Source organism: Drosophila teissieri, chromosome 2L (genome assembly GCF_016746235.2).
Source record: "Drosophila teissieri strain GT53w chromosome 2L, Prin_Dtei_1.1, whole genome shotgun sequence".
Taxonomy (NCBI): domain Eukaryota; kingdom Metazoa; phylum Arthropoda; class Insecta; order Diptera; family Drosophilidae; genus Drosophila; species Drosophila teissieri.
The window spans coordinates 5,052,157-5,075,967 of NC_053029.1; the positions used below are offsets into that span (position 1 = coordinate 5,052,157).

Here is a 23,811-nt window from a genome sequence, read left to right on the forward strand (position 1 = left end):
TTCCTCACCCACTCACCCAATAAGACGATGGCAATAATAATAATAATAATGCTGATAAACGGCTATATCCACAGTGAGACGCAATAGGTGTGTGCTCCCAGTGTTTCAAGGTTTCTGCGGCTCATCCATCTGAATAATATCGGGTATGGGTGCAGTTAAATGGGTTAATTACTATCACGTTCCGATGCAGATATCAGCAGTTCCTTTCTTTACATACCCGTTCGTAATATAATACGCTTTTGGGAAACTGTAATACCACATAAGCCATTATTAATTCCATTTCATAATAACAACCAATACATAATTTATTTCCACTCAATTGTGCCGCAAAGGTTGGCCCCATAGTGATGTACATACATACTAATAGGTACATAGACACACATTCCATATTCCATTCAAGCCGGAACTTTTACAGCCCCTAAGCTCATCCCCTGGCAACAGAAAAGTATTTACAGTTTGTGAGAAAATTGTGCGCGGAAAGCCCTCATGTACAGAGGGATAGCTATTCGCACCTCCTCCAAGTGCCACCCACACCAAAACTATGACAAGTTTCCACAAACAACACACACACACACACACATGTGGCGCCCGCCACAAAACCGAGTATATGTCATCGTGGGACCACCAAACTTGGGTTGCATGTTCCTTTGGATGGATCACGTGGTTCTGGGTTGGACTTGAAACTACTGAACACTGAACAACTTTTCATTTGTTTGTCAGAAAGTCAAAGTTAATGGGCAGCCACATCAAAGTGTTCAGCTGTCAGTGCCAGTAACTTATAACCCATAACCCCAATAGTATATAACCCTTCCGTTTTTACTTTAGTACCCAGAAACTATGCCAATTAGCCAAACGCTATTGTCGATGTGTTAACTGTAGTTATTTGGTTTCAGCCAATGCAAAAATGCCAATTATTAAAAGCAATATGCATACATTAATTTATTGTCAAGACGTACTGCATACAACGAATGCCCAGCGTGAGTAGATAAAAATTACTTATGTAAATAACGAGCGCTTATATAATAAGCTAAGCTTACTTCAGGTTTGATTGTCAAGAATATGTCAAGTGGGTACAGGGTGTTCCATCAACTAGTTACAAGAAAAATCTTTAAGTTTAGGGTATAAAAGGTAAAGCATCTGTGTAAATAAAATTCTAAAATTCTTTCTTTTCTTGTGTATGTTTTATAATGATCCCAAGTATGTGAATCGATTCTACACCCTTTATATTTATGAGTAGCCTTCTCTATTGCAGCCAAGTGTAACTGCGTTATAAGCCAGAGAACTCGGTGATTTGCCGTCTCGAGTTTTCCCTTTAATTGTTAATTAACAAGGCGGAACATTTAATTGAAGACCAGCTGCGTATGTAATTCGCATTACCCTAGGTTTCCACTCCACCGATAACGCTTAGCTAATTTCGAGTGGGAGTGAGTGCACTTATTTGAATACCTCACTTGACTCGAATGTTTAACTTAATACTACAAACAGCTGCGGAGGCTGCTGAACCACGTATTTGCCAACGGAAATCGAGTGCTATAAATATAATGCACTGCATGTCAATATTTATTCACCATTGTTTATTTATAATCTCCACAGTCTCTTTGTACTTTAGTTAATTCACACGTGTCCAAGGTATTACATTATCGATTATAAGCAAGCAATATCGAATGGTAATTCCCAGAAGCACTTCGCTGGAACAAAAGATTGGCTTAGGCTGAATGTGTGTACATGCCAACTATTCATAGAATTATTCAGACAAAGTCTGATCAACAATACCTGAATGGCATTCAGTAGTTATTTGTGAGCGTTTCAGGCATTTGCCTATAACCACAAGCCACAATAGGAACGCTGGAAAAATCCCTATCAAAACAAAAACATGATTAATTCGGATTAGGAGATTTCAATCAGAGTTTCTGAGAAAAGCGCATTTATCACTCGACTGGATTTCCTACGCATTGGAGTATGAAATGTACAATCTGCTGTGTCTGCAGCAACTAAAAAACAAATAAATTGTAATCAATCTCAATGGAAACCATCTGTTGCGGTTTTCAGCGGCTTAAATTCCATAAAATGTCCTCGAGTTGATTTCTTTCCAAGAAAACCAAAAAACAACAAGCAGCCAATGGACCGTTATTAAGCAGCTTAGCAGGACATTCAAAGGAAAAGTTTTGGGTCCACCATCTCCTGCACCACAATTAAATTTCAGGCTAATGAGAAAACGGGAACCAGGCAAATAAACAACTGAAACTTTGTGGTGGCGGTGGCCCACCGAGCGTATACTTAATATAGAAATAAGTTGACTCGCTTGGAACACCCGGGGCGTATACTTGATGTGCCCGACTTACCATTTGCTGCGATGTTTGGCGTTCAAGTGCAGCCAACTGATGATCTCCTGCAGCTTCGACTGCCGCTCCTCGTCCGCATCCAGATCATCGTCTTCATCGCCCGGCTGCAGATGATACGGATCCCGGGTGTGGTCCGTTATCATAAAGGTGGGTTTACTGTATCCATAAGGAGCTGTCATTTTGGTTCACAGTAAAAAAAGCGACACAATTCCGGCAAAATTTCAAACGCTTGTCACATTTTTATTGGCCTGCAGGGCAGCCTATGCCTAAGCCAATTTCCAATTTTCACTTTATTCCTTGGCGAAAATTAATTAAAATTCAGTCAGTCGCTGGGGCTGACTTTCCCTCTCGCGGCTGCCATAAAACTGCTGGCAGTCTCCTCTCCACATGGCGGACACGTCGGGTCCTCCCTTTCACCTCCTCCATTCCCAATCCCTCGTGGCCATTTGGTTGAGAACTTAAAATACAATTTACCTATGGAACGAGCGCTGTGGAAAGCGTGGAAAGCGCAGCAGCAGCAGCAACAGCAGCAGCAGAGCAAATAAATACCAACAACCAGCCGAGGAAATCCCTCGCTGCTTTTCCATTTTGTCTTGTTCTCATTTATTGACCAGCGTTTGTCTTTCTATATACTACATGCTATATACTGGATTCTATATACATACTACATGCAGACAGCTTTATATGCGGATATTCTGGTCAACATTGAACTTGGCAATGGTCAGTCTCAGGAATTATTTACGTTTGTTTATGTTTTCCCACCAAAGTGCATATGGGATAAACGCAAAAACACGAGAATTATGATATTTATTATGTAATTAATTATACGTTTATATAAAGCAGTATTTTGAAATTTCTTAAATTTGCCATATATGTTAATTAAAATTTCTGGTGAAGTGTAATAGTATTATAATTTAAATTGTAGGTTTATTAGTTCTCAAAGGTATCTAAACAGGTTTATAGCTACCTCTTATTGAAATTTCAAAATCAAATCTAAAATTTTCCTTCGTTCTGTGTTTATGGCCTGTTTCATTTTTACTATTTCCCCACTTTGACCTCTCACAATAAAGTCTAAAATTAGAGCATTCCACACGACATTAAAAACACAACCTTGATAGACTTCCAAAAGTGATTTCCATCAGTCCAGCCAAATTCTATAGAGGCGAACAAAAACCATATGTACTTTAATATTTATTGCATATTTTTATACATTTGCTAATCACAAATGAACGCTTAAATATAGATATTCTTACGTTATATGCCAAAACACATTAAACACATCGAGAGGCGAATGCAAAAGGATGAGGACTATAGTAAAACTTTTAGATTCGAAGTGAAAAAAAGGTTTCATTAGAAACAATTATGTATTATTCAGTATGGATATTAAATAGGTAGCCTCAATGCCACTCAAAGACCACATGGGCCACAAGCAGATAGACAGTCATCAGGGTGATCTGTGCCAGCATCATGGGAAAAACGGTTCTTAGATATCGCGTGAAGGACAGCTTATAGCCATGTTGCTCGGCAATTCCGGCTGCGATGACATTGGCGGAGGCGCCATAGAGCGTTCCATTGCCACCCATGGAGGCGCCCAGGGTCAGAGCCCAAACCAGTGGCTGGAGGGGCAATCCCAGCGATGGCTTGGCCACCAGAGAGGTCACCAGCTTCACCATTATGGCGGCCACGGGAATACTATCCAATATGGAGGATGCCAGCGCCGACATCCACAATATCATAAAGATGGCCATGGCCAGGCGATGACTCTTGCCCACCGAAAGGATCACATGCTCGGTGAGCTCACTGATGCAGGAGAAGATTCCCAACCGCTCCACGCACTCCATCATCACGAACATGGCGGCAAAGAAGAGCAGTGTCGTCCACTCGATGCGGTGCATCAGGTGCTCCATGTCATCGCGATTGAGGATGATCAGCAGCAGGATCACGCCCAGCAGGGCCACCCAACCCAGGGGCAAGGTCCTCCAGTGCGGCACGGATTGGATGAAGAAGCAAACGATGACGAAGAGTAGGGCGCCAGCGGATTGCAACAAAAGCGTCTTGTTTTTGATGGGGTACTGGAAATGGATGGGTCAGTTATAAAGTTGCCAGTTCTCTGAATCCTTTTACCTTCTGCTTGAGCTCATCGAGCGTATTCGTATAGACCTCCGAGGATCCCACACCTTTTTGCAACCTTCTAATGGTCCTTTTCAGCTGCTTCATTTTAGCCTGCAGCGTTCCCCTCACCAGCTGGGCATCCTTGGAGCAGGAGGCTACTGCATTAAGAGCTCTCTGCCACACCTTCATCTCCCTCCGCAGCTCACTCAACTCCTTGGGCTCATTGAGACGCAGTGCATCGATGTTGTGATAGAAGAGGCGCAGGTACACGCAACTTTGAATAACTGCTAAAACGACACCAGGGAAAGTGTGGGCCACAAATGTGGGAAAAGTTACATCCTGGAAAAAGAAAAGTCAAATCTATATAATAACTTAGAAAGGACCTGTGTGGTACCCACATTATCCACAATAAAGTGATTGGTGCTGACTATAATACTGATGGGATCTCCGATGGGTGTCAGGGCTCCTCCGATATTGGCATGCACTATAATGCCCATCACCACGGGCAGGGGATCCAACTGCATCACCTCGCACAACCGGATTGCCACTGGGGTCAGGAGCAGCACGGTGGTCATGTTGTCCAGCACACTGGACACCACGCAGGTGACCAAACAAAGACTGTATATCATGGGCCAGATCTTGCCGCCCGATATCTCGAAACAAAATACGGCCAGGTAGTCGAATACACCAGTTTCTGTCAGAATCAAAATGAGCAGCATCATGCAGAAGAGTAGAGTCAGTAGCTCCATGTCCATCCACTGGATAATCTCTTCCATATTGGGACGATCTAAGGGATTAAAAGTTCTCAAGTGATGAAGTGAATACCTGGATACTGCAGCTCACCATTAAAACAGGCGAGAGCTGTCACGGAAAGGATGGAACATATCATGGCCACAAAGGTTCTTTCGAACAGTTCCCAAACCAGCAGTGCGTAGAAGATCAGCAGGATCAGACCAGCCAGAATGCTCCCTGTCCTGGCATTCACTATCAAGGGATTATAGTTCAGCACGATGGCCAAATCCGCCTCCACATCGCTAAAGATATGCAATCGGAATTCGCTGTCCTTCTCCGCCAGAATACCACTCAACTCCTCGGTCATCTGATAGGTGCGATTGGTGGCCACAGCCGGAGCACGTGCCAGCAGCTCCTCCTCGGAGAGCAGTGGTAGCCGCCAGGCTGGAAGAATATCCTGAAATATAAAATAAAATTTGATTTTTTGCCAACTTTGTACTCATTTGTATAGTAAAATGTTAAGTAACACCCACCTGAAACACCTGGCTGTGATTCTCGCCAATGTAAGTGGACACCTGTGGCTGCACAGTCAGAAATCCGAAGCTCAAAGTCTCATTTTCAGGGGCATCCAGCGTGGAGAGCTCCCCAAAAGCACCATGAATCTTCAAGCGAAAGTCACCAGTGGGTTTTTGAAGCAGCTTGAAAACTAATTAAAAATAATGTGCTAATAAATTTAATAAATAATTGAATGGAAATAGACACTCACACTTGCCCTGCTCGCCCATTGGCACATCTATGGTTTTCTCCAGCAGATGCTTTTCACCCACCGATATCAGCACCACAGCCGCCAGGAGCCAAAAGACAAGTAGTCCACCCCGTTTCCACAATTTGTCCCGCTGTCGCTGCTCCTTGGAACGCTTGGATTTGTGATGGATCCGGCGGGCCTGTGACTTGGCATTGCCCGGTCCATTGGCCGCTTCGTGGTCGGAATGGGTGGTGGCCTCATCGTCGGTGGCATTCTCATCGCCAGGCCTGGTCTTGATGTCCAGGAAGTCGGAGCCCGCGTAGCTGGAACCTGGCTCGTCCTGAATGCGACTGACGTTCTTCATGTCTACCTCCTCATATCCCTCCTCATCCTCGTCGTCACTGCCGCCGGCGGAGGAGCCTACAAGTAGGTGGCGGTCAAGTAATTAATGAGCTGTCTATTAACTAGGGAATGGATTGACGTTTGTTCGACAGTTTATTGATTTAAATGCTATGGTTTAGCTATACACTGAGCAAACAGGAAAAGGCATCTATAAGTTGCTTTACTCACCATGGATTCTTTCGTTCTCCATCTGAAAACTGGCCATGCTGGGATCGTGTCGAATCTCTGCGGGCAGTGCGCGCCATACCTGTAACGACTGCTCGGTGACCTGGACGGCGGCCACCTGATTGTGATGGCACGCACCTCTCGGACTTCGGTGCTGCAGCTCCATGCTGCACTTGTCCCGGCCGGGACTATCCGGCCGTAGATTTCGAATGGTGTCCCGCAGACCCATGTTCTTGAGAGAATCGGCAGGAAGTCGAAGTGGAAATGCGGATGGCGGAGCGTGGGAGATTTTCCAGAGATTTCAGAGATGGACGTCAGCGAGGTATAGACGCGGACATCTTTGCCGCACGCGAGGCACAATGCGACTGAATATAAATCCGAGTCGGAAGCGACGCAGTTGCGGGGTTTCGGTTTCCATTCAGCCGCCGGCGCTGCTTTCAATATTGAAAGTGAAAACGCCATCGTACCACCCCCGCCGACCTTCGGTCCTACGAAGCTTTATAGTCGCCGATTTCCAGGATGACGCAGGCGCGTAGATATTGTTGTGGATTCCCATGTTTTGCTCGCCTCATTCGGCTGCCACAATTCCTATCAACAAGTTTGCATTTTGCACCCACACAATGGCTTATTTAAACGCATTTACGTGACCTATTAATTTTTGCCACCCCCAATCTTAGTTGCACTCAATTGCGCATACAACATGTGGTCGTATTTTTATATGAATGCTCTCACCTATAAATTTGTAACCTATGCGATTCCTCTAAATATCATTAAATATGTCCATTTAAACAGAAGTACAATGTTTATTGTATATTTTGTTAAGGCTGCGAAAAAAATATTTCCCACATTTAATTAAGGTACAGTAAAAGCTAAGTAAACTGTATTTTTAAGAAAATATTCACGACACTGAAAATACTCCGTTTATTTTAGCAGCCATTTTAGTAGTATTTTATTTGCTTTTATCGCAGTGCCAAAAATAAAATCACCTTTAAATAACTATAAAAACTGAACAAAAACTTGATTTGAGTAAAGCCACCTTGTAAATTTTCAATGGAAAGTTTTCTGAGTTATCTTCGAATTTGCATCCTGCGAAGCCTGTAAACTGTGGGTTAATTAAACATTATTGTATACACAAGAGACGCGAACAAAAACGGCTGTTTTAGTAAGCTTGCCCAAATATAAAAGTTACCTTGTTTACACAACTTTTGTCCTATTTATAATAAGTTAAATTCGCAAAAGAAATATTTACACACATGCATGGGTTTGAGCAAACTGAATTTCGGCCTATAAAAGACATACGCATTGCTTATTTCGAAATACTTTCATCGCTTACTGCAAGGAGTAACAAAATGAGAGTAGCCCTTATCTTTATAATTGGTAAATAGTAATCGTATTATCGACAAAATGGAATTGTTTTGTAAGTTAAAATTATTCTTTTTATTCAGTGAGCATTTTGCTCATAAAGGCTCAAGATGTGAAAGCAGATTACGACTGGGATAGTATGGAAGATGGTCCCTCTGAGGAGATAATACCCGGCTGTGGAGGGGACACTATCTTGTACCCAGACCCTGTGCCAACCTGTGACTGCGGCGACACTCAGACCACTGCTAAGCCCAGACATAAAAAAAAAACAAAAAGGCCCAAAACTACGCGGAGAACAACCAAACGAACTAAACATCATCACAGAAGAACAACCAAAAGACATCGGACCACTTCAGATGCGCCTATAACGACCACGGATGCGGAGTGCACATGTCCCCCAGTTACGTGTTCCGATGAAACTACCACTGATAGTCCTCCTTGCACCTGTTCTGAAGAATCTTCTACTGCAATACCCAGTTCTCCTTGCATAGAAACTTCCACCGCCATTCCCACAGCTCCGTGTACGGAGGAAACGACTACTCCAACACCTACGTGTACTCCAACACCTACTTGCCCCAATACACCTACAACCCAACAAACTCCCACACCTCCCTGCACATGTGCCCCAACCACAATAACATCATCCACTTGCGGTCCAACCACAACCACTACAAGACGCACCACAACACGTTCCACACGCCCTCCAACAACATCTTCCACTTGTGGTCCAACAACAACCACTACAAGACGCACCACAACACGTTCCACACGCCCTCCAACAACATCTCCCACTTGTGGTCCAACGACAACCACCACGAGGCGTACGACAAAACCTTCCATCCCTCCACCAACAACATCTCCCACTTGTGGTCCAACAACAACAACCACGAGGCGTACCACAAAACCTTCCATCCCACCACCAACAACATCTCCCACTTGTGGTCCAACCAGAACCAGCACGAGGCGTACCACAAAACCTTCCATCCCACCACCAACAACATCTCCCACTTGTGGGCCAACCAGAACGACTACAAGACGCACCACAACACCTTCCACACGCCCTCCAACAAAGTCTTCCACTCGTGCTCCAACCACAACCACCACGAGGCGTACTACAAAACCTTCCAACCCACCACCAACAACATCTCCCACTTGTGGTCCAACAACAACCACCACGAGGCGTACCACAAAACCTTCCAACCCACCACCAACAACATCTCCCACTTGTGGTCCAACAACAACCACCACGAGGCGTACCACAAAACCTTCCAACCCACCACCAACAACATCTCCCACTTGTGGTCCAACCAGAACCACCACGAGGCGTACTACAAAACCTTCTATCCCACCACCAACAACATCTCCCACTTGTGGGCCAACCAGAACCACTACAAGACGCACCACAACACATTCCACACGCCCTCCAACAAAGTCTTCCACTCGTGCTCCAACCAGAACCACCACGAGGCGTACCACAACACATTCGACACGCCCTCCAACCACATCTCCCACATGTGGTCCAACCAGAACCACCACGAGGCGTACTACAAAACCTTCCATCCCACCACCAACAACATCTCCCACTCGTGGGCCAACTTCTACAAGACGCACCACAACACATTCCACACGCCCTCCAACAAAGTCTTCCACTCGTGCTCCAACCACAACCACTACTAGACGCACCACAACACGTTCAACACGCCCCTCAACAATATCCCCCACATGTGGTCCAACCAGAACCACCACGAGGCGTACTACAAAACCTTCCAGCCCACCACCAACAACATCTCCCACTTGTGGTCCAACAAGAACCACCACGAGGCGTACCACAAAACCTTCCAGCCCACCACCAACAACATCTCCCACTTGTGGTCCAACCAGAACCACCACGAGGCGTACTACAAAACCTTCCAACCCACCACCAACAACATCTCCCACATGTGGTCCAACCAGAACCACCACGAGGCGTACTACAAAACCTTCCACCCCACCACCAACAACATCTCCCACTCGTGGGCCAACTTCTACAAGACGTACCACAACACATTCCACACGCCCTCCAACAACATCTCCCACATGTGGTCCAACCAGAACCACCACAAGGCGTACTACAAAACCTTCCAACCCACCACCAACAACATCTCCCACATGTGGTCCAACCAGAACCACAACGAGGCGAACTACAAAATCCTCCATCCCACCACCAACAACATCTCCCACTCGTGGGCCAACTTCTACAAGACGTACCACAACACATTCCACACGCCCTCCAACAACATCTCCCACATGTGGTCCAACCAGAACCACCACAAGGCGTACTACAAAACCTTCCAACCCACCACCAACAACATCTCCCACATGTGGTCCAACCAGAACCACCACAAGGCGTACTACAAAACCTTCCAACCCACCACCAACAACATCTCCCACATGTGGTCCAACCAGAACCACAACGAGGCGAACTACAAAATCCTCCATCCCACCACCAACAACATCTCCCACTTGTGGTCCAACCACAACCACTACAAGACGCACCACAACACGTTCAACACGCCCTCCAACAAAGTCTTCCACTCGTGCACCAACCACAACCACAACAAGACGCACCACAACACAATCCACACGCCCTCCAACAAAGTCTTCCACTCGTGCTCCAACTACAACCACTACAAGGCGCACTACAACACCTTCAACGAGTACCACCAGACCAACAGCTGTAACAACAACCACTACGCGTCGTCCTTGTCCTTGCCGTCCCCAGCCTCCACAGTTTCCTCCTTGGTGGTATCCCTATCCATCCTACCCCAATCCCGGATGGCCTTGGCAGCCTAACCCAATTATCCCTCAATGGCCACAGATTCCCGGATTTCCCAATCAGTGGCCGCAAGGACCTGGTAATCCCTATTTGCCGCCACAGTGGCCATCTCCTCAATGGCCCTGGCCTGGGTCAAGTCCACCAGTAGTTCCCCCTACTCCTGGAGACTGTGAAAACATATGCGAAAACCTACTGAAGGGAGTGAAATATCAAGAGGATCTCATCAGAAGGTGCTTGTGCACACAGAAATAATTCTTCCAAAAAAACACAATTCGTTGAACTTTATATTGTTTTATAAAAATATTGACTATTTGTAAAAATTACTATAACAAATATAATATTATTTTGAACTTGCGATTAACACATGGTACGTATATTTCCTTTTGGTTTGGTGCGGTTTAAAGCAAATAAGTGTTCTTCATTGGGCTATTCTAACTTATTGGAATACAAGAAAAAAGTTGTGTAGGTCACAACAGCGCAGGCGCCTATATGGTTTTTGGATTTCCATGTTTTGCTTAACACTTTCGCCCCTCAGAAGCTCATAAAGCTTGGGCGCCATACATCAACAAGTTTGCATTTGGACTTCAGCACTCTAATCGACACTTGACTACGTTATAACTTATTTAAACGCAATCATTTGATTCATTATTTTCCGACGCCTTTGCGTTTGGTTGCACTGCATTGGTCATGCGACATGTGGTCGCACTTTATGTTTGGAGCCCGCATTTGGACAAGTTTAATGACCAATTGTCAAGGGATCGGAGAACCCACTGCCCTCCGAATAGGGTTAATACATTAGCTGGTTAAGAAAAAACGTGAATTGAATTATAGAATGGGCCCTAAACAGGATAAGTTAACGAGTTCTAGCATATGGCAATTTGTACAGCTCAAAAGTTATTACTTAGGAATAGTAACATGTTTATTTCCCATAGAAAAGGTAAAATGTTTAAAATTTAACAAATTTACTTTCTCTACAGGGCACACCAAGCCTAATAAGCAATAACCACTGCTCAGCTGAGGGAACCACTAATTTGCTGGTAATTTATCAAAATCTAGATTATAATCCTGCTGATGGATTATGTTTCGGGTCGATTAGTACCCGAGTTATAGGGCTACTAGAGTTCGTCCTTCGTGCAGGTGAACTTGCACATTTCCTACACAATAAGCAGATGTTAATGGCTCCCCCCCTTTGTTGTTTTTGTTAACTTGTTAATACAAATACACCGTGTGCCAATTCACAAATCCAACAAGGTATAGTGGACACACCAACAAAAATGCTAGCAAGGCAAACAACACACTTTGTTGACACACAAAGGGGGCCATTGGGGTGAACCTTAAAAATGTATTGTACCAAAGTATTATTATCTAGCAATTAATTTACCAAAATATTTAAGTCAACCAATGTAAGGACGTATTGGTTTACTTAATTGGTGCACATGTCGTATGAGCAATTTTGGCGACGAGAAGTCCACTCTAAAGGACACATACGTGGTAGCAAGGGGGTAACACTTGACCATGTCCCCACCAGCCGAAATGGGTCGTGGGTGGATTTGGTGTGGCCCTGTCCCATGACTAGCGCGCAAAAAATAATTTTTTTATTGTGTTTTCCCTCATAAGTGGACATGACGGACTCAACGAAAGCTCATTCAGCGCTGGACAGGCGAACTGGAAGGGTCTAAGACGGAAGATGTCATCGCCGGCAGGGCGTCCGAACTTCGTGCAGCACTTTGGACAGACAACCTGAGTGATGGGCTGTGGCTCCTCAATGGATACGCAGACGAATCCTGTCGTCACGGAGGTCAGCTCGGAAATGCAACCGCGCCAGAATGGCGCCTCTGAAGTAATACCAGTGGCACGAATCGTCTTACCTTTTGCCATAATCAATACCTCTTCCATTTCGTCATCAGAATGTGGTCGAGCAATACGTGCGCCTGGACGAGCAGATCAGCAAGCTGGAGGGCACATGCCCTGGTCCTCGAATGGCCACCGCCGAGGCCTGGATCGAGCACCTCCAAAGTAAGCACGAGGCGATGCTGGGACTCGAAGGCATCGGAGTGGCTCCATTACGGGAGAGGGAATGGGAAACGGAGGAGGCACTGCCCCTTCCAGCTTACACAATGGGACGGCAGGGCGACCCAATTGTGGCCAACACACCCACCAAGGACCTGGCCCAGGTAAATGGCCTGCCATTAGTGAATGTGATGAACTTTCCTCAAGTATATTATTAACTTCCGACCTTAGCTTGCCTACAACCTGGGCGTAATTGGCGATGCCCGCAAGGCTTCCATGCACGAGGACTTCTTCGCCAACCTGAGCGAGTCCGCTCTGTATTTGCTAAGCATTCGTTACTACGGAGAGCTGTTGGAGCACACTAAGGTGCGTCTTAAGACACTGGTGGAGAGCTATGCTGAGTTAAACGAGCTGTACGTGAGGCAAGACGGGATTATAGCGTATATAAGCGGGGGAACGTACATGACTCGGCTAGAGGAGAGCATTGATGAGCAGTTGGAGACGGCAAGGGATACAAGAGATAAGCTGGGCAGCGCACTGGAGCAGTGGCGCATCTGTGGATTACTACTAAGAGCTGCCGCCAATTCCTCTACGCAGGCATTAAAACAATGGCGACAGCTTGGCAGGATAATGTAGGTAACGTAATTCCCACTTATAACCTGTTAACATGTTATTTCACCTTCAGAGATCCCAAGCAAAAGCTTCAGTGGGCGTTGGACTGCCGAAGTCTGTTGCACGCCTCCACAATATCCCTAGAGGCGGCACAGCTGGCTCTGCCGCACGTGGAACTTAAGTACATGAGTCATCGCCAAATCCTAGCCGTCAAGCATTGTAATACCTACCTAATCACGGATATAGCCAACAAAGCGCGGTGAGCTTATATATACATTCCTCTATAATCATTTCCAACGCTAAACGCATGCTTTTTAGATACGAGCACACCAGTCGGGTCTTCACCAGCTACGAGGCAAACATGTCCAAAACATGCACATGGCTCTACGAAACCTTCAACAGCACGCTGCGCCCGGACTACGATAGGGCAGAGGAAACTGTTTGCAGACTGGCTAAGACGCTTCGGGATCATCGCGAGGAGGTCTTCGGCACGGTGCGCAAGTGACTTTAAACCAATTGCTCAATTATTTAGGTATTTTGTACATTACTTTAATAAACAGTAGGCATAACATTAGTACCAATAGCTCTTGGCTGGCGTGCGTTCCTCCTTGATGTCCATTTCCTCCATAATGTCCATCTCGAACGTGGACAACTTGGGCTGAAAGGTGATCTCGCCCACAACAGCGCCTGAAATGGACAGACTTTTAGGACTAGGAACATATTAGATGCGATAATAGCCCATACCTGGCGTATCCTTCTCCCTTTCGATATAGGCGTTTGGTGTTTTGTAATCGTGCGTCTGGTTGTTTGTCTCTGGGACGGGTATGATACGGCCTGATCGCAAGGACACACGCACTTTCTCGCCCTCCTCCGTGAAACGCCACTCAAAGTCAGTGCCCTGAAGATCCGATGGGTCCACCAGACGAATATCCTTGGTGACGTGCAGAGGTGCCTCGGATTTGATAATAATGCCGGGAAACTCCTTCTCGCCGCCCACCTTGCGATAGTGCCAGTTGAGGCCTTCCACAATTACCCAATTGCGCTCGGGTATTACCTGGGTGACGATTCCTTGTTTTCCCTTGTCCTTACCCACCAGGACTTCAATGCGATCGCCACGGAAAAAGCTCCAGTCCTCTAAAACGGAAACACAACCATGGTTTATTAGACTAGATATAAAGGCATGGAGGTATTTTCTTACCAATTGGTTCCACTAGCACCTTGCGACGCACGGTTCCGGGCATATTTTGCTGGCGGAACTGTCCCGTCCATGAACGATTTGTGGTGTAGCGGAACCTCTTTCGCTCCACAGTACGTGGCAGGTAATTAATCTCCTTCGGCGTTTGCCAGTACACCTGTTTTAAAATGAATATAAATATTTCAATAAATGCAAATACATTTTCCATGCGATCTGTTACGTGAGCCGCTGCTGTTTACAAGTTGTTCAATGAAAATGGCTTTTCTTTTACCTGCTTTTTGCTGCGCTCGATGTATTCCTTGGGCAGATTGGAAAAGTTCTTCAACTTGCTGGCCAAAAATTGCGTTAAACGCATCTTGAAGAATTAATTCAACAATTAAAATTAAGAACTAAGAAAATAAATGCGGCTTGCAATCAGCTGTTGGGAACTAATAAAAAGCCATTCAAAGGAAAGCACCAAAGTTGTATTTATTTTTAATATTTATGCGCCGCTAAAGATTATGAACACTTAATGTAGGCTAGTAAAATATTTAGTATTATAAAGATATAATTTAAACTACATTTTTGTAAGATTTTTAGGTTAAACAAAATATGCTAGCTAAAAACTTGTTTGACATTATGATTTACAAATTGCGAACTAGCATTGAATTCCCCGTGTAAACATGGTTCGTTGTGACTGGCAAGAAGAGACAAGAAGAAGCAAGAAGAAGCAGCTGCTATTTGTGACTAGACTTGGCCCTAAATTGCAATGCAAACCGGCTTAATATAAACAAAAGGTAAGTGCTAGGCCATATAAATGTGGGCACGTGCAGGCGCAACACCATTAGAAGACGCAATCGCAACCGGAGAGCGTCTGTTCTGGCCAGCTCCATCCAACCATTTGGGAAGGGCCTCGCAACGCTTAGTCATATCTATAAGTCACCACTCAGCGTGATAGCCCAGTTCCTGCCCACCCATAAGTTCCTTAAATAACTAGCGATATGTCCCACCACATAGATATGGAAGACCACAATGAGCCGGAGCCCGTGCTGCTCTCCAAGCACGCCAAGAACCTGCTCCGATTCCTTAATCTCCTGCCAGCTCGCATGGCGTCGCATGATAACACCAGGTAAGCGCATCCTGGTCTCATATTTTTCTTTTGGTTAACCATCCTTTGTCCATCAGGAGCACCATTGTGTTCTTCGCCGTCTGCGGCCTGGATGTGCTGAACTCATTGCATCTGGTGCCGCCACAAATGAGGCAGGACATCATCGACTGGATCTACGGAGGATTGGTGGTGCCACGCGACCACGAGAAGAACTGCGGCGGTTTCATGGTGAGCATAAACTCGCGTCTGTCAGGTGTACAAACAGTCGTTGACAAGCCAAACAGCACCGCCTTCCGCTCCCACATCCACTCCCAATCAAGTTCCTTATCTCCATACGTGGCCAGGCAGCAGACACTGCGGCAGACCTTGTCGCATCCCCCACATATTGGTGTTTATTCAGTCAGTTGATATACGAAATCGTCTTTCCTCCATTGAGAAGCATTTACAAAGTTAATATACCCCATGAAACCAACAGAAAACGTATGCAATTCTTGCCATAAAAATCGTCATTAATTACATTAAGAAGCCACGTTCCATTTCCTCATCACACCATATGAATCTAATGCTTACAGCTACAACATGCGCTGAGTTAATAGTATAGACTAGTGGAATGCTTCATTAAATTAATTTAATACTTAATAACTTAACAATATGACTTAAACCTTTAGTTTACATTTAAATCTAAATTTTATTCTTAAATAATGTTGGATACATCTTGTTTCTAACAAAAGATTCTACCAAATGAAACCAATTAAATTGTTAATTCCAAGATCAACGCATCTGCTTTACAAGAAAAGCGAAGTGGCATTGCTTTTGTTACGATCTATACCGATTAAATATGCATAATTGTAGGGTAGTTCTCCATTTGCGCAGCAGCTCGATTAAGCAATACCCACCACTCCCCACCCACCGTCACATTGAGTTTATCGCGCCACGCTTTATCAGCCACGCCAGCAACATGCAAAACCACTTGGAAATAGATAGATCAATTAATTGGTATCTTTGCAGGGCTGCCGCGCCATGGTGCCTAAAAGTGAGGACGCCGAGATCTTGGACTGCATGCGGAAGTATCAGTGGGGTCACTTGGCCATGACGTACACCAGTCTCGCGGTGCTGGTGACCCTGGGCGACGATTTGTCCCGTCTGGATCGGAAAAGCATTGTGGACGGAGTAGCTGCTGTTCAGAAGCCGATGGGCAGTTTTAGCGCCTGCATCGATGGCAGCGAGGATGACATGCGTTTTGTTTATTGTGCCGCCACCATCTGCTACATGTTGGACTACTGGGGCGACGTCAACAAGGAGACCATGTTTCAGTTCATCACTCGCAGCCTGCGGTACGATTATGGCTTCAGCCAAGAGCTGGAGGGAGAGGCCCATGGCGGCACCACATTCTGTGCCTTGGCGGCGTTGCATCTTAGTGGGCAACTGCATCGCCTAGATGCCACGACGGTGGAGCGAATGAAGCGTTGGTTAATTTTCCGGCAGATGGATGGATTCCAGGGTCGTCCCAATAAGCCAGTGGATACGTGTTATTCGTTTTGGATTGGTGCTTCGCTATGTATTCTGGACGGCTTCGAACTAACCGATTACAACAAGAACCGAGAATTTATTCTGAGCACACAGGACAAGCTCATTGGAGGCTTTGCCAAGTGGCCGCAGGCCACGCCTGATCCGTTTCACACTTACCTCGGCCTCTGCGGACTGGCCTTCACCGGGGAACCTGGTCTAAACCCAGTGAATCCCAGTTTGAACATGTCCATGGCCGCCTACGCTCACCTGCAGCATCTGCACGAGCAGTGGCGATCCGCAGATGGACGCGGCGACGAGGACCACAGTGTAAGCTCTGCATTCAAGCAACAACTCCACCTGTCTAAGGGGGTCGAGGCGTCATCCACTACAACAACTACCTCTAACTCGCCATTAATTTCAGCACAATGATGGGAAACGGCACAAGACCCAAGGGGAATGTTAAAGCACACTATTGTATTGATATTGGCCGCATTTTAGCCACGCTTTCTTTACCCTTGCAGATAGTTTTATTTTAGCCAAAAGCTTATAACGCAGTGAAGGACATTTTAGACCATGTAAAGTATATATAAGTATTACCAGCGGAATCGATATAGCCATATCCGTCTGTCCGTTTTTACGCAAAAAATGAGTCTTAGCTTAAAATCTATCTGCATTCGGTATAAATGTTATTATTACTGCAAGGGTATATAAGCTTCGGCTTGCCGATTCTAGTTTCCTTTCTTGTTTAAACGAAATTCAATGAAAAAAGCTCGAGCTTTTGGAGGGAGAGATGAATAAGTTAGTATGTTTATTGTACAGCCTAAATTAATGTTAACAATTTGTAAGATTAAGCTTAAAAGTAAAATTAAAGCGTCCCATGCAGATGCATGTATTTACAGCAAAAGGTATATTGGATAGCCTCGAAAGCCTCCTTGGTACATTGGTAATATTGACCCGGAATCAAAGATAATCTCAAACCTGCAGGAACAGACGGTGATGTCGCACAGTTGGCATGTAGCCCATGCCGGGCCGATCGATGTGAACCGTCCACGGAGTGGGGCGAGCACACGCTCGGTGACCAATGGGCAGCGCTGCACCATCAGTGACTGCAGCAGCGGGCAACTCGAGGTGAGGGCGCTGCGGAAGAGGGAGAACGAAGTGTGGGCTAGTAAACAAGGAAATCGCTGGGATAGAAGTCGTTCAAGTTGTAAGCGTTGAGCCCCACGTCCTGCTGTGGCCTATCGATGTAAAGAGGCCGCTGCCTGAGCGGTGCCAAGGAGCGTTCCGTGATCCGCGGACAACGGCGGATGAGCAAGGTCCGTAGACGCAAACAGTGCACTGTTAAAGCGCTGAAAATACGCAGATGCGGATGCAGATGCAGATTGGTTTCCCCAGAAACACACAGACACAAGGCACGCACAGGTTTACTGACTATATAACAAAAGTTTTTAGGGGGATAACTATTACTTACTGCACGCCATAGTCGGAGATGGTTGCACACCCGATTAAGTTGATGTGCTCCAGTTCGCGGCAATAGTTTCCGATCTGGATGAGCACCTGGTCGGTGACACTGGGCGTGTTTGCGAGCGACAGGACGGTGAGTTTGTTGAGTTTTCTGAAGAAGATAATCAAGCAACGCTCGCCAATTGCGCCGCAATAGGAGATGTCAAACTCCACCAACTTGCTTTGGTGCAGCGTCAAAGCGTCCACCGCTCCTGTGGTCAGCCACTGGCACTTGGACAGCTTGAGTACGCGCAGCTCCTTGCACTCTACGATAATTGGCTGCAGTGAAAGGGCTGTGATGTTGACGCATTCGTTCAGGTTAACGGCCCACAGGCGTTTCTTATTGTTGGCCAGCAGTGGCAGCAGCAGCTCATCCGTTAGCCACCGGCAGCGGGCCAGATGAAGCACCTCCAATCGTTGGCAACAGCGGGCCAGCACTCGAAAGCCCACGTCGATATTCGTTGTGTTGTTCCCAGAAAGATGAAGTTCCTGCCTTTTTTCCAGCGCAGCCTCCACAAATCGTTGTGCGGTACGGGAGCAGCAGCGCAGGTTAAAGAGATCCTTGAGCGACAGGTAGACGGCAACTTGCGGGATGAGCACATCGTCCCAGCAAACATCGAACAGCGATCGTGGTGCTGCAGTGGAGGCGATGACAAGTGGCCTTGGACTGGCCGTGCGCGTTGGCTGTCCTCCGCTGGCCATCGCCATCAGGTGGGCCTCCTCCTCGGGATGCAGAGTGCACATGCTGCCGCCTCCGGTTACGTGATCTGCCCACCAACAAAGCACTCCCAATGCAATCCTCTGGTGCACGGCAAAAACGTAATTAATTGTTTACTTGCTAGCAATCAGCTGTTGTGTATGCCATTCACACAAAATAGTGTTATTTGTTATTTGTGTATCGTAATTTTACGTTGTGTTTTCTACACACGAGTAAAATTTGTCTTACACTGTGTAAAACAAGTGTAAAACTTACAGGTTGTTGGTGACCCCGATTTTTGTTGAATTCGTGCTCACTTCAAATTTGCCCACATTAATTACATACTCTTTAAACATATTGCTTTTAAAATGATCGTTTTATTTCGAAAAATTAGTAAGAGATGCCAGTGTGGTCGCGGATCCAGTCCAAGTGGTAGGTGACGCGCTGGAATCCAGCAGGAGCTCCCGACTGGCAGCCGTTGGAAGAGACGAAGTTGCTGACTCCCACCAGCTTGGTGCCGTCGTGTGTGACCAGAGGACCACCGGAGTCACCTTGGCAGATGGACTTGCCGTCAACGGTGCGGGTGCAGATGATGTTGTCACCGACGCCGCCGTAGGTCCAGCCGCACTCTTCGTTGTGAACGATCTGCAGGTCGACGCACTGCAGCCAGTCGGGCAGTGGGCTGCCGTCGTAGGTGCCGCCCCATCCGCAGGCAACGGCCCACCATTCGTTGTAGTTGTTGTAACGGTCGTTGTAGCTTGGGAGCTCCACCTTGTTCACCATGTGCCAGAAGTCCACGTGGGGGATGCGGATCAGGGCGATATCAGCGTTGGTGTGCTTGATGAAGTTGCCGTTGCCGACGGTGTGGGTGAACTGGGCGTTGGTGCGCCAGGTGGCACCGAAGTAAACGGTCACGGAAGCGGCATCTCCGATGCAGTGCTCGGCAGTCAGGACCCAGTCGTGGGCAATGATGGAGCCACCGCACCACCAGCCACCGCTGAAGCCAAGACCCACCGTGTAGGGGGCCTTGCCCTCGGGGGCGGCGTATCCGTTGGTGACACGGCCCTCAATCTTGGTGGTCTTGGGCAGGTCCTTCACGAAGACCTTCTCGTCGTAGGCGGAGGCCGAAGCCACGGCCAGAGCCAGGATAGCTAGGAACACCTTCATGCTGATGGGTATACTGGATTCTTCTCTAGGCTGCTGGCCTTTTATACACATTTTCAGCGAACCCTATCTGCAACTCGAAAGGGCTCGTAAATAATCCTCAAGACTTCCATAAACGATGTCATCGATAAGAACGGGGAGCTACTTTACCCAATCTTCTTGGGCAGAGGAATCGCTGTGGGCCCAAGGAATTAGAAATCAAAAAAGCTCTAAGGGGGGGTCTTATAATTGCAATATAAATTAGATTTACCATATTTTAATCATGCAGCAATAAAGCACCCAAATTATAATCAATTTAAATGGAATCATTTATGTATTTGTGTGTAATCAAATTTCTTTATAAATTATTTGTTTGCCATTCTATCTTATCATCACTTTTTTAGAGTTTGAAATTTACAATGATCTTTCGACAAGAATGATTTTTGTTATGAGTTGTTTGTTAAGAAAAAACTTTTACATAAACTTTATGTCTGCTCATTGTCCTGATAAGGATAATCAGTGATAATGGCTGGGACTTTCCGTTTGTTTTCATTGAAATCACATCAATAACTAACTGTTGCCAAGTTAAGCTGAAGATTTCTCGACTCTTATTAATTTAATTATTATTAATATACAAACAATCTAAAACTTTAAACACAAGTGCAAGACAAGTGCAAGACTATGATAAGCTCATACTCACAGATTCTTATTAACAAGAATTACGAGTGCCTACAATTAAATGTTTTTACAATCACAATTGTTCAAGTACAACAAATGTTTGAAGTGAAGATTACAAGATAGATGTTAAAAACTTGTGTGTCATTTTCATAATTATTTTCTTTTTTTGCACAAAAATTGTGTAAATTATTTAGAAGTTCACAGTCATTGAAGATTAGATTAAATCTATGAACTTTAGATTTAAGTTCAATAAAATTCTAAAACAAATCCGTAATTTATATTCTTGTTATTAAATATTGCTTTCGCTTAGCGATTCTAAACTATCTAATCGTTTTAAAACTTATACTAACTTATCGAGTTTCATTGAGTGATTCCGTTCCACTGATTATCAAATTCTAAGTAAAATAGTATAACTAATCATAAACAAAGTATATGGAAAAGTTTATTCATTATAATAATCTTATAAAATGGAGATTTTTGGCACACGCGTAAACCCTTAATCTTATCGAAGGTCCGAAAAGTAAACAAATCCCCCCAAATCAATTGATTGAAAATTGAGATAGTATATATGCGAAATAAACAAGACAGACACTTAATACAAATAAAATAAATACGGAATTTTTCTAAGGTTTGAAGACTTATCTTTCTAATTGAATTAAGATGTACGGCTAAAATTTAAATAATCAATAATAATAAATTCTAATTCTAGCCTACACAGTTCAGCAAAAATTGATATATTCAAAACTTAATAACAAACTAAAAACTAAAGTACCGCATCCTAAAGATGTTCGATCTAAGTTTCCCCATTCGCGTTCAGAATTCATTCCATGTGAGTGCAAAGTGAATAAAAAATTCTCGATTAAATGCAAAATAGTTTATTTCAAAAACGAAATTAGTAAGAGATGCCGGTGTGGTCGCGGATCCAGTCCAGGTAGCTGGTGACGCGGGTGAAGCCATCGGGCAGGCCCGAGGTGCAACCGTTGGCGGCCACAAAGGAGGTGACACCGACCAGCTTGTTGCCGTCGTGGAGGACCAGTGGGCCGCCAGAGTCACCGGCGCAGGTGGACTTGCCGTCGGGGGTGGAGGTGCAGATGACGTTGTCGGTGACCACATCATCTCCATAGACGCTGGAGCACGCGCTGCGCTCGATGATCTGGGAGTCCACGCAGTTCAGGTAGTCGGACACTCCACAGCTGTCGCATGGCCTGCCCCATCCGGAGGCCAGAGCCCACCAGCCGGCAAAGTTGTTGTAACGCTCGTTGCCGTTGGGCAGCTCCACCTTGTTGACCAGGCTCCAGAAGTCCACGTGCGGGGTGTTAATCAGGGAGATGTCGTTGTTCAGGTTGTTGGTGTTGTAGTCCGAGTGCTGGCGGAAGTTGCCGCTGCCCACGGTGTGGGTGTACTGAGCCTGCAGGCGCCACAAGGCACCGTAGTAGATGGTCACGGAGCTGGCACCATGGGTGCAGTGGGCAGCCGTGATCACCCAGGTGTTGCCGATGATCGAGCCACCGCACCACCAGCCACCACTGCCGCTGCTGAAGCCCAGACCGACGATGTATGGCACCTTGCCCTCGTGGGCGGGATAGCCGTTGGTGATGCGACCCTCGATGGATCCGGGTCCGGATCCCAGGACGGCGTCCTTCAGGGGCACCGGCTTCACCTTCTCGGGCTGAGCGGCGGCGCAGGCAATGGCCACGGCCAGGACAGTTAGGAACAGCTTCATGTTGATCACTTGAGTGCAACTGGATACTCTGCCGTCGTCCAGTGATTTATATACCCCTACAGTCCGACGTAGTCATATCGCTGGAGATCTTCACCGCCACTCGAAAGTTCAAACCACTCTGGTTGCGCTAATCTTATCAAATTAATTTCGCACGCCTCCAAAATGCGGCACTATCATTACAGGGTACTCCGATGATCTACCCATCCGATTCGCACACTTTCCGGCTCATGACTTGCCACTCCATTCGAAGATTGCCCACCGCCACTCATTCATTAGGAGATTGCGCGAGTCTATCGACTTGGACGTGCGGCCACTCGGAGCTGATCTGTTGATAAGTCCCGATAAGCACCCATTCATGCCCAGCACCGCAACTCAATGGAGCACTCGAACAGGAGCTTGTAGAGATTAAGTCCTGTGGTCATTCAAATATATTGTTGCCTAATTATTGGAATGGCGCTCCTCTGCTCATAGGAATTTAGTCAAATTGCCAAACAACGTTTTGCCACGCCCATATTTTTGTTTTTATATTTTTGTCTATATATCAATGTGCCCGAGAAATGTAAACAATTTTTTTTCGCGCTTTCACAAGCTGAGTAACGGGTATCTGATAGTCGGGGAACTCGACTAAAGCGTTCTCTCTCATTTATTATTATTTAAAAAATTTCCAAATTCATTCATAAGAATAAGAATAACTTAGCTTCTGCAAAAAGTTTTCATACTAATTCTTTTGGGAATATAATCTTTTGGTAAATATATTTATTATTTTAATATCTCATTTTTTTACTAGAATATACAAAAGATCCTCATATTGCTTTTCATATTTATGTTTATCAAAGGTAAATATAAAAGGTCTTCATCATGTTTTCCATATAATAAGTGCTAGATTACCAAGAAACAATCTTATGTCTCAGCTATTCATGGATTCTTATCTATAAAACGTTTATTATAGATTCTGAAAATGACTTTCAAAAACTTAGAA

General features: G+C 45.6%; 8 protein-coding genes across 9 annotated transcripts; 3 read left to right on the forward strand and 5 right to left on the reverse strand.

Annotated features, from left to right (window-relative positions):
* Positions 1–3,600: 3,600 nt before the first annotated feature.
* On the reverse strand, positions 3,601–6,850 carry LOC122620790 (P protein). Its single transcript, XM_043798415.1, has 7 exons — positions 6,502–6,850; positions 5,953–6,351; positions 5,720–5,892; positions 5,298–5,643; positions 4,853–5,241; positions 4,467–4,793; positions 3,601–4,414 (listed from the first exon to the last, which is right to left on the reverse strand). Exons 1-7 carry the CDS (start codon positions 6,725–6,727, stop codon positions 3,740–3,742), a joined length of 2,535 nt encoding a protein of 844 aa, XP_043654350.1. The 5' UTR covers positions 6,728–6,850; the 3' UTR covers positions 3,601–3,739.
* Positions 6,851–9,582: 2,732 nt separating this feature from the next.
* Positions 9,583–10,692, forward strand: LOC122611876 (GATA zinc finger domain-containing protein 14-like). The gene has a single exon (XM_043785244.1). The coding sequence runs from the start codon at positions 9,583–9,585 to the stop codon at positions 10,690–10,692; it is 1,110 nt and encodes a 369-aa protein (XP_043641179.1).
* Positions 10,693–12,388: 1,696 nt separating this feature from the next.
* Positions 12,389–13,853, forward strand: LOC122626016. Its single transcript, XM_043806115.1, has 5 exons — positions 12,389–12,515; positions 12,583–12,849; positions 12,917–13,317; positions 13,371–13,556; positions 13,616–13,853. Exons 1-5 carry the CDS (start codon positions 12,423–12,425, stop codon positions 13,800–13,802), a joined length of 1,134 nt encoding a protein of 377 aa, XP_043662050.1. The 5' UTR covers positions 12,389–12,422; the 3' UTR covers positions 13,803–13,853.
* On the reverse strand, positions 13,833–14,914 carry LOC122626017 (probable 39S ribosomal protein L24, mitochondrial). Its single transcript, XM_043806116.1, has 4 exons — positions 14,764–14,914; positions 14,496–14,649; positions 14,042–14,431; positions 13,833–13,984 (listed from the first exon to the last, which is right to left on the reverse strand). The coding sequence occupies exons 1-4, from the start codon at positions 14,845–14,847 to the stop codon at positions 13,869–13,871; spliced, it is 744 nt and encodes a 247-aa protein (XP_043662051.1). The 5' UTR covers positions 14,848–14,914; the 3' UTR covers positions 13,833–13,868.
* Positions 14,915–15,125: 211 nt separating this feature from the next.
* On the forward strand, positions 15,126–17,935 carry LOC122612995 (geranylgeranyl transferase type-1 subunit beta). 2 transcript variants are annotated; one of them, XM_043786952.1, is made up of 5 exons: positions 15,126–15,268; positions 15,489–15,600; positions 15,657–15,807; positions 16,588–17,415; positions 17,510–17,935. In XM_043786952.1, the coding sequence occupies exons 2-5, from the start codon at positions 15,491–15,493 to the stop codon at positions 17,549–17,551; spliced, it is 1,131 nt and encodes a 376-aa protein (XP_043642887.1). In that variant the 5' UTR covers positions 15,126–15,268; positions 15,489–15,490; the 3' UTR covers positions 17,552–17,935. The 2 variants fall into 2 exon arrangements, with proteins under 2 accessions (XP_043642887.1, XP_043642878.1); XM_043786943.1 differs by having other exon boundaries at positions 16,588–17,929.
* A 41-nt stretch (positions 17,936–17,976) lies between these two features.
* On the reverse strand, positions 17,977–19,445 carry LOC122613005 (F-box/LRR-repeat protein 15). Its single transcript, XM_043786964.1, is given in 3 exon segments — positions 17,977–18,131; positions 18,134–18,225; positions 18,560–19,445. Coding segments are annotated over 3 exon segments (939 nt in total). The 5' UTR covers positions 19,336–19,445; the 3' UTR covers positions 17,977–18,060.
* Positions 19,446–19,645: 200 nt separating this feature from the next.
* On the reverse strand, positions 19,646–20,466 carry LOC122623110 (serine protease 1). The gene has a single exon (XM_043802055.1). The coding sequence runs from the start codon at positions 20,453–20,455 to the stop codon at positions 19,679–19,681; it is 777 nt and encodes a 258-aa protein (XP_043657990.1). The 5' UTR covers positions 20,456–20,466; the 3' UTR covers positions 19,646–19,678.
* A 1,502-nt stretch (positions 20,467–21,968) lies between these two features.
* On the reverse strand, positions 21,969–22,859 carry LOC122616179 (serine protease 1). The gene has a single exon (XM_043791534.1). The coding sequence runs from the start codon at positions 22,830–22,832 to the stop codon at positions 22,002–22,004; it is 831 nt and encodes a 276-aa protein (XP_043647469.1). The 5' UTR covers positions 22,833–22,859; the 3' UTR covers positions 21,969–22,001.
* Between the last annotated feature and the right edge of the window lie 952 nt (positions 22,860–23,811).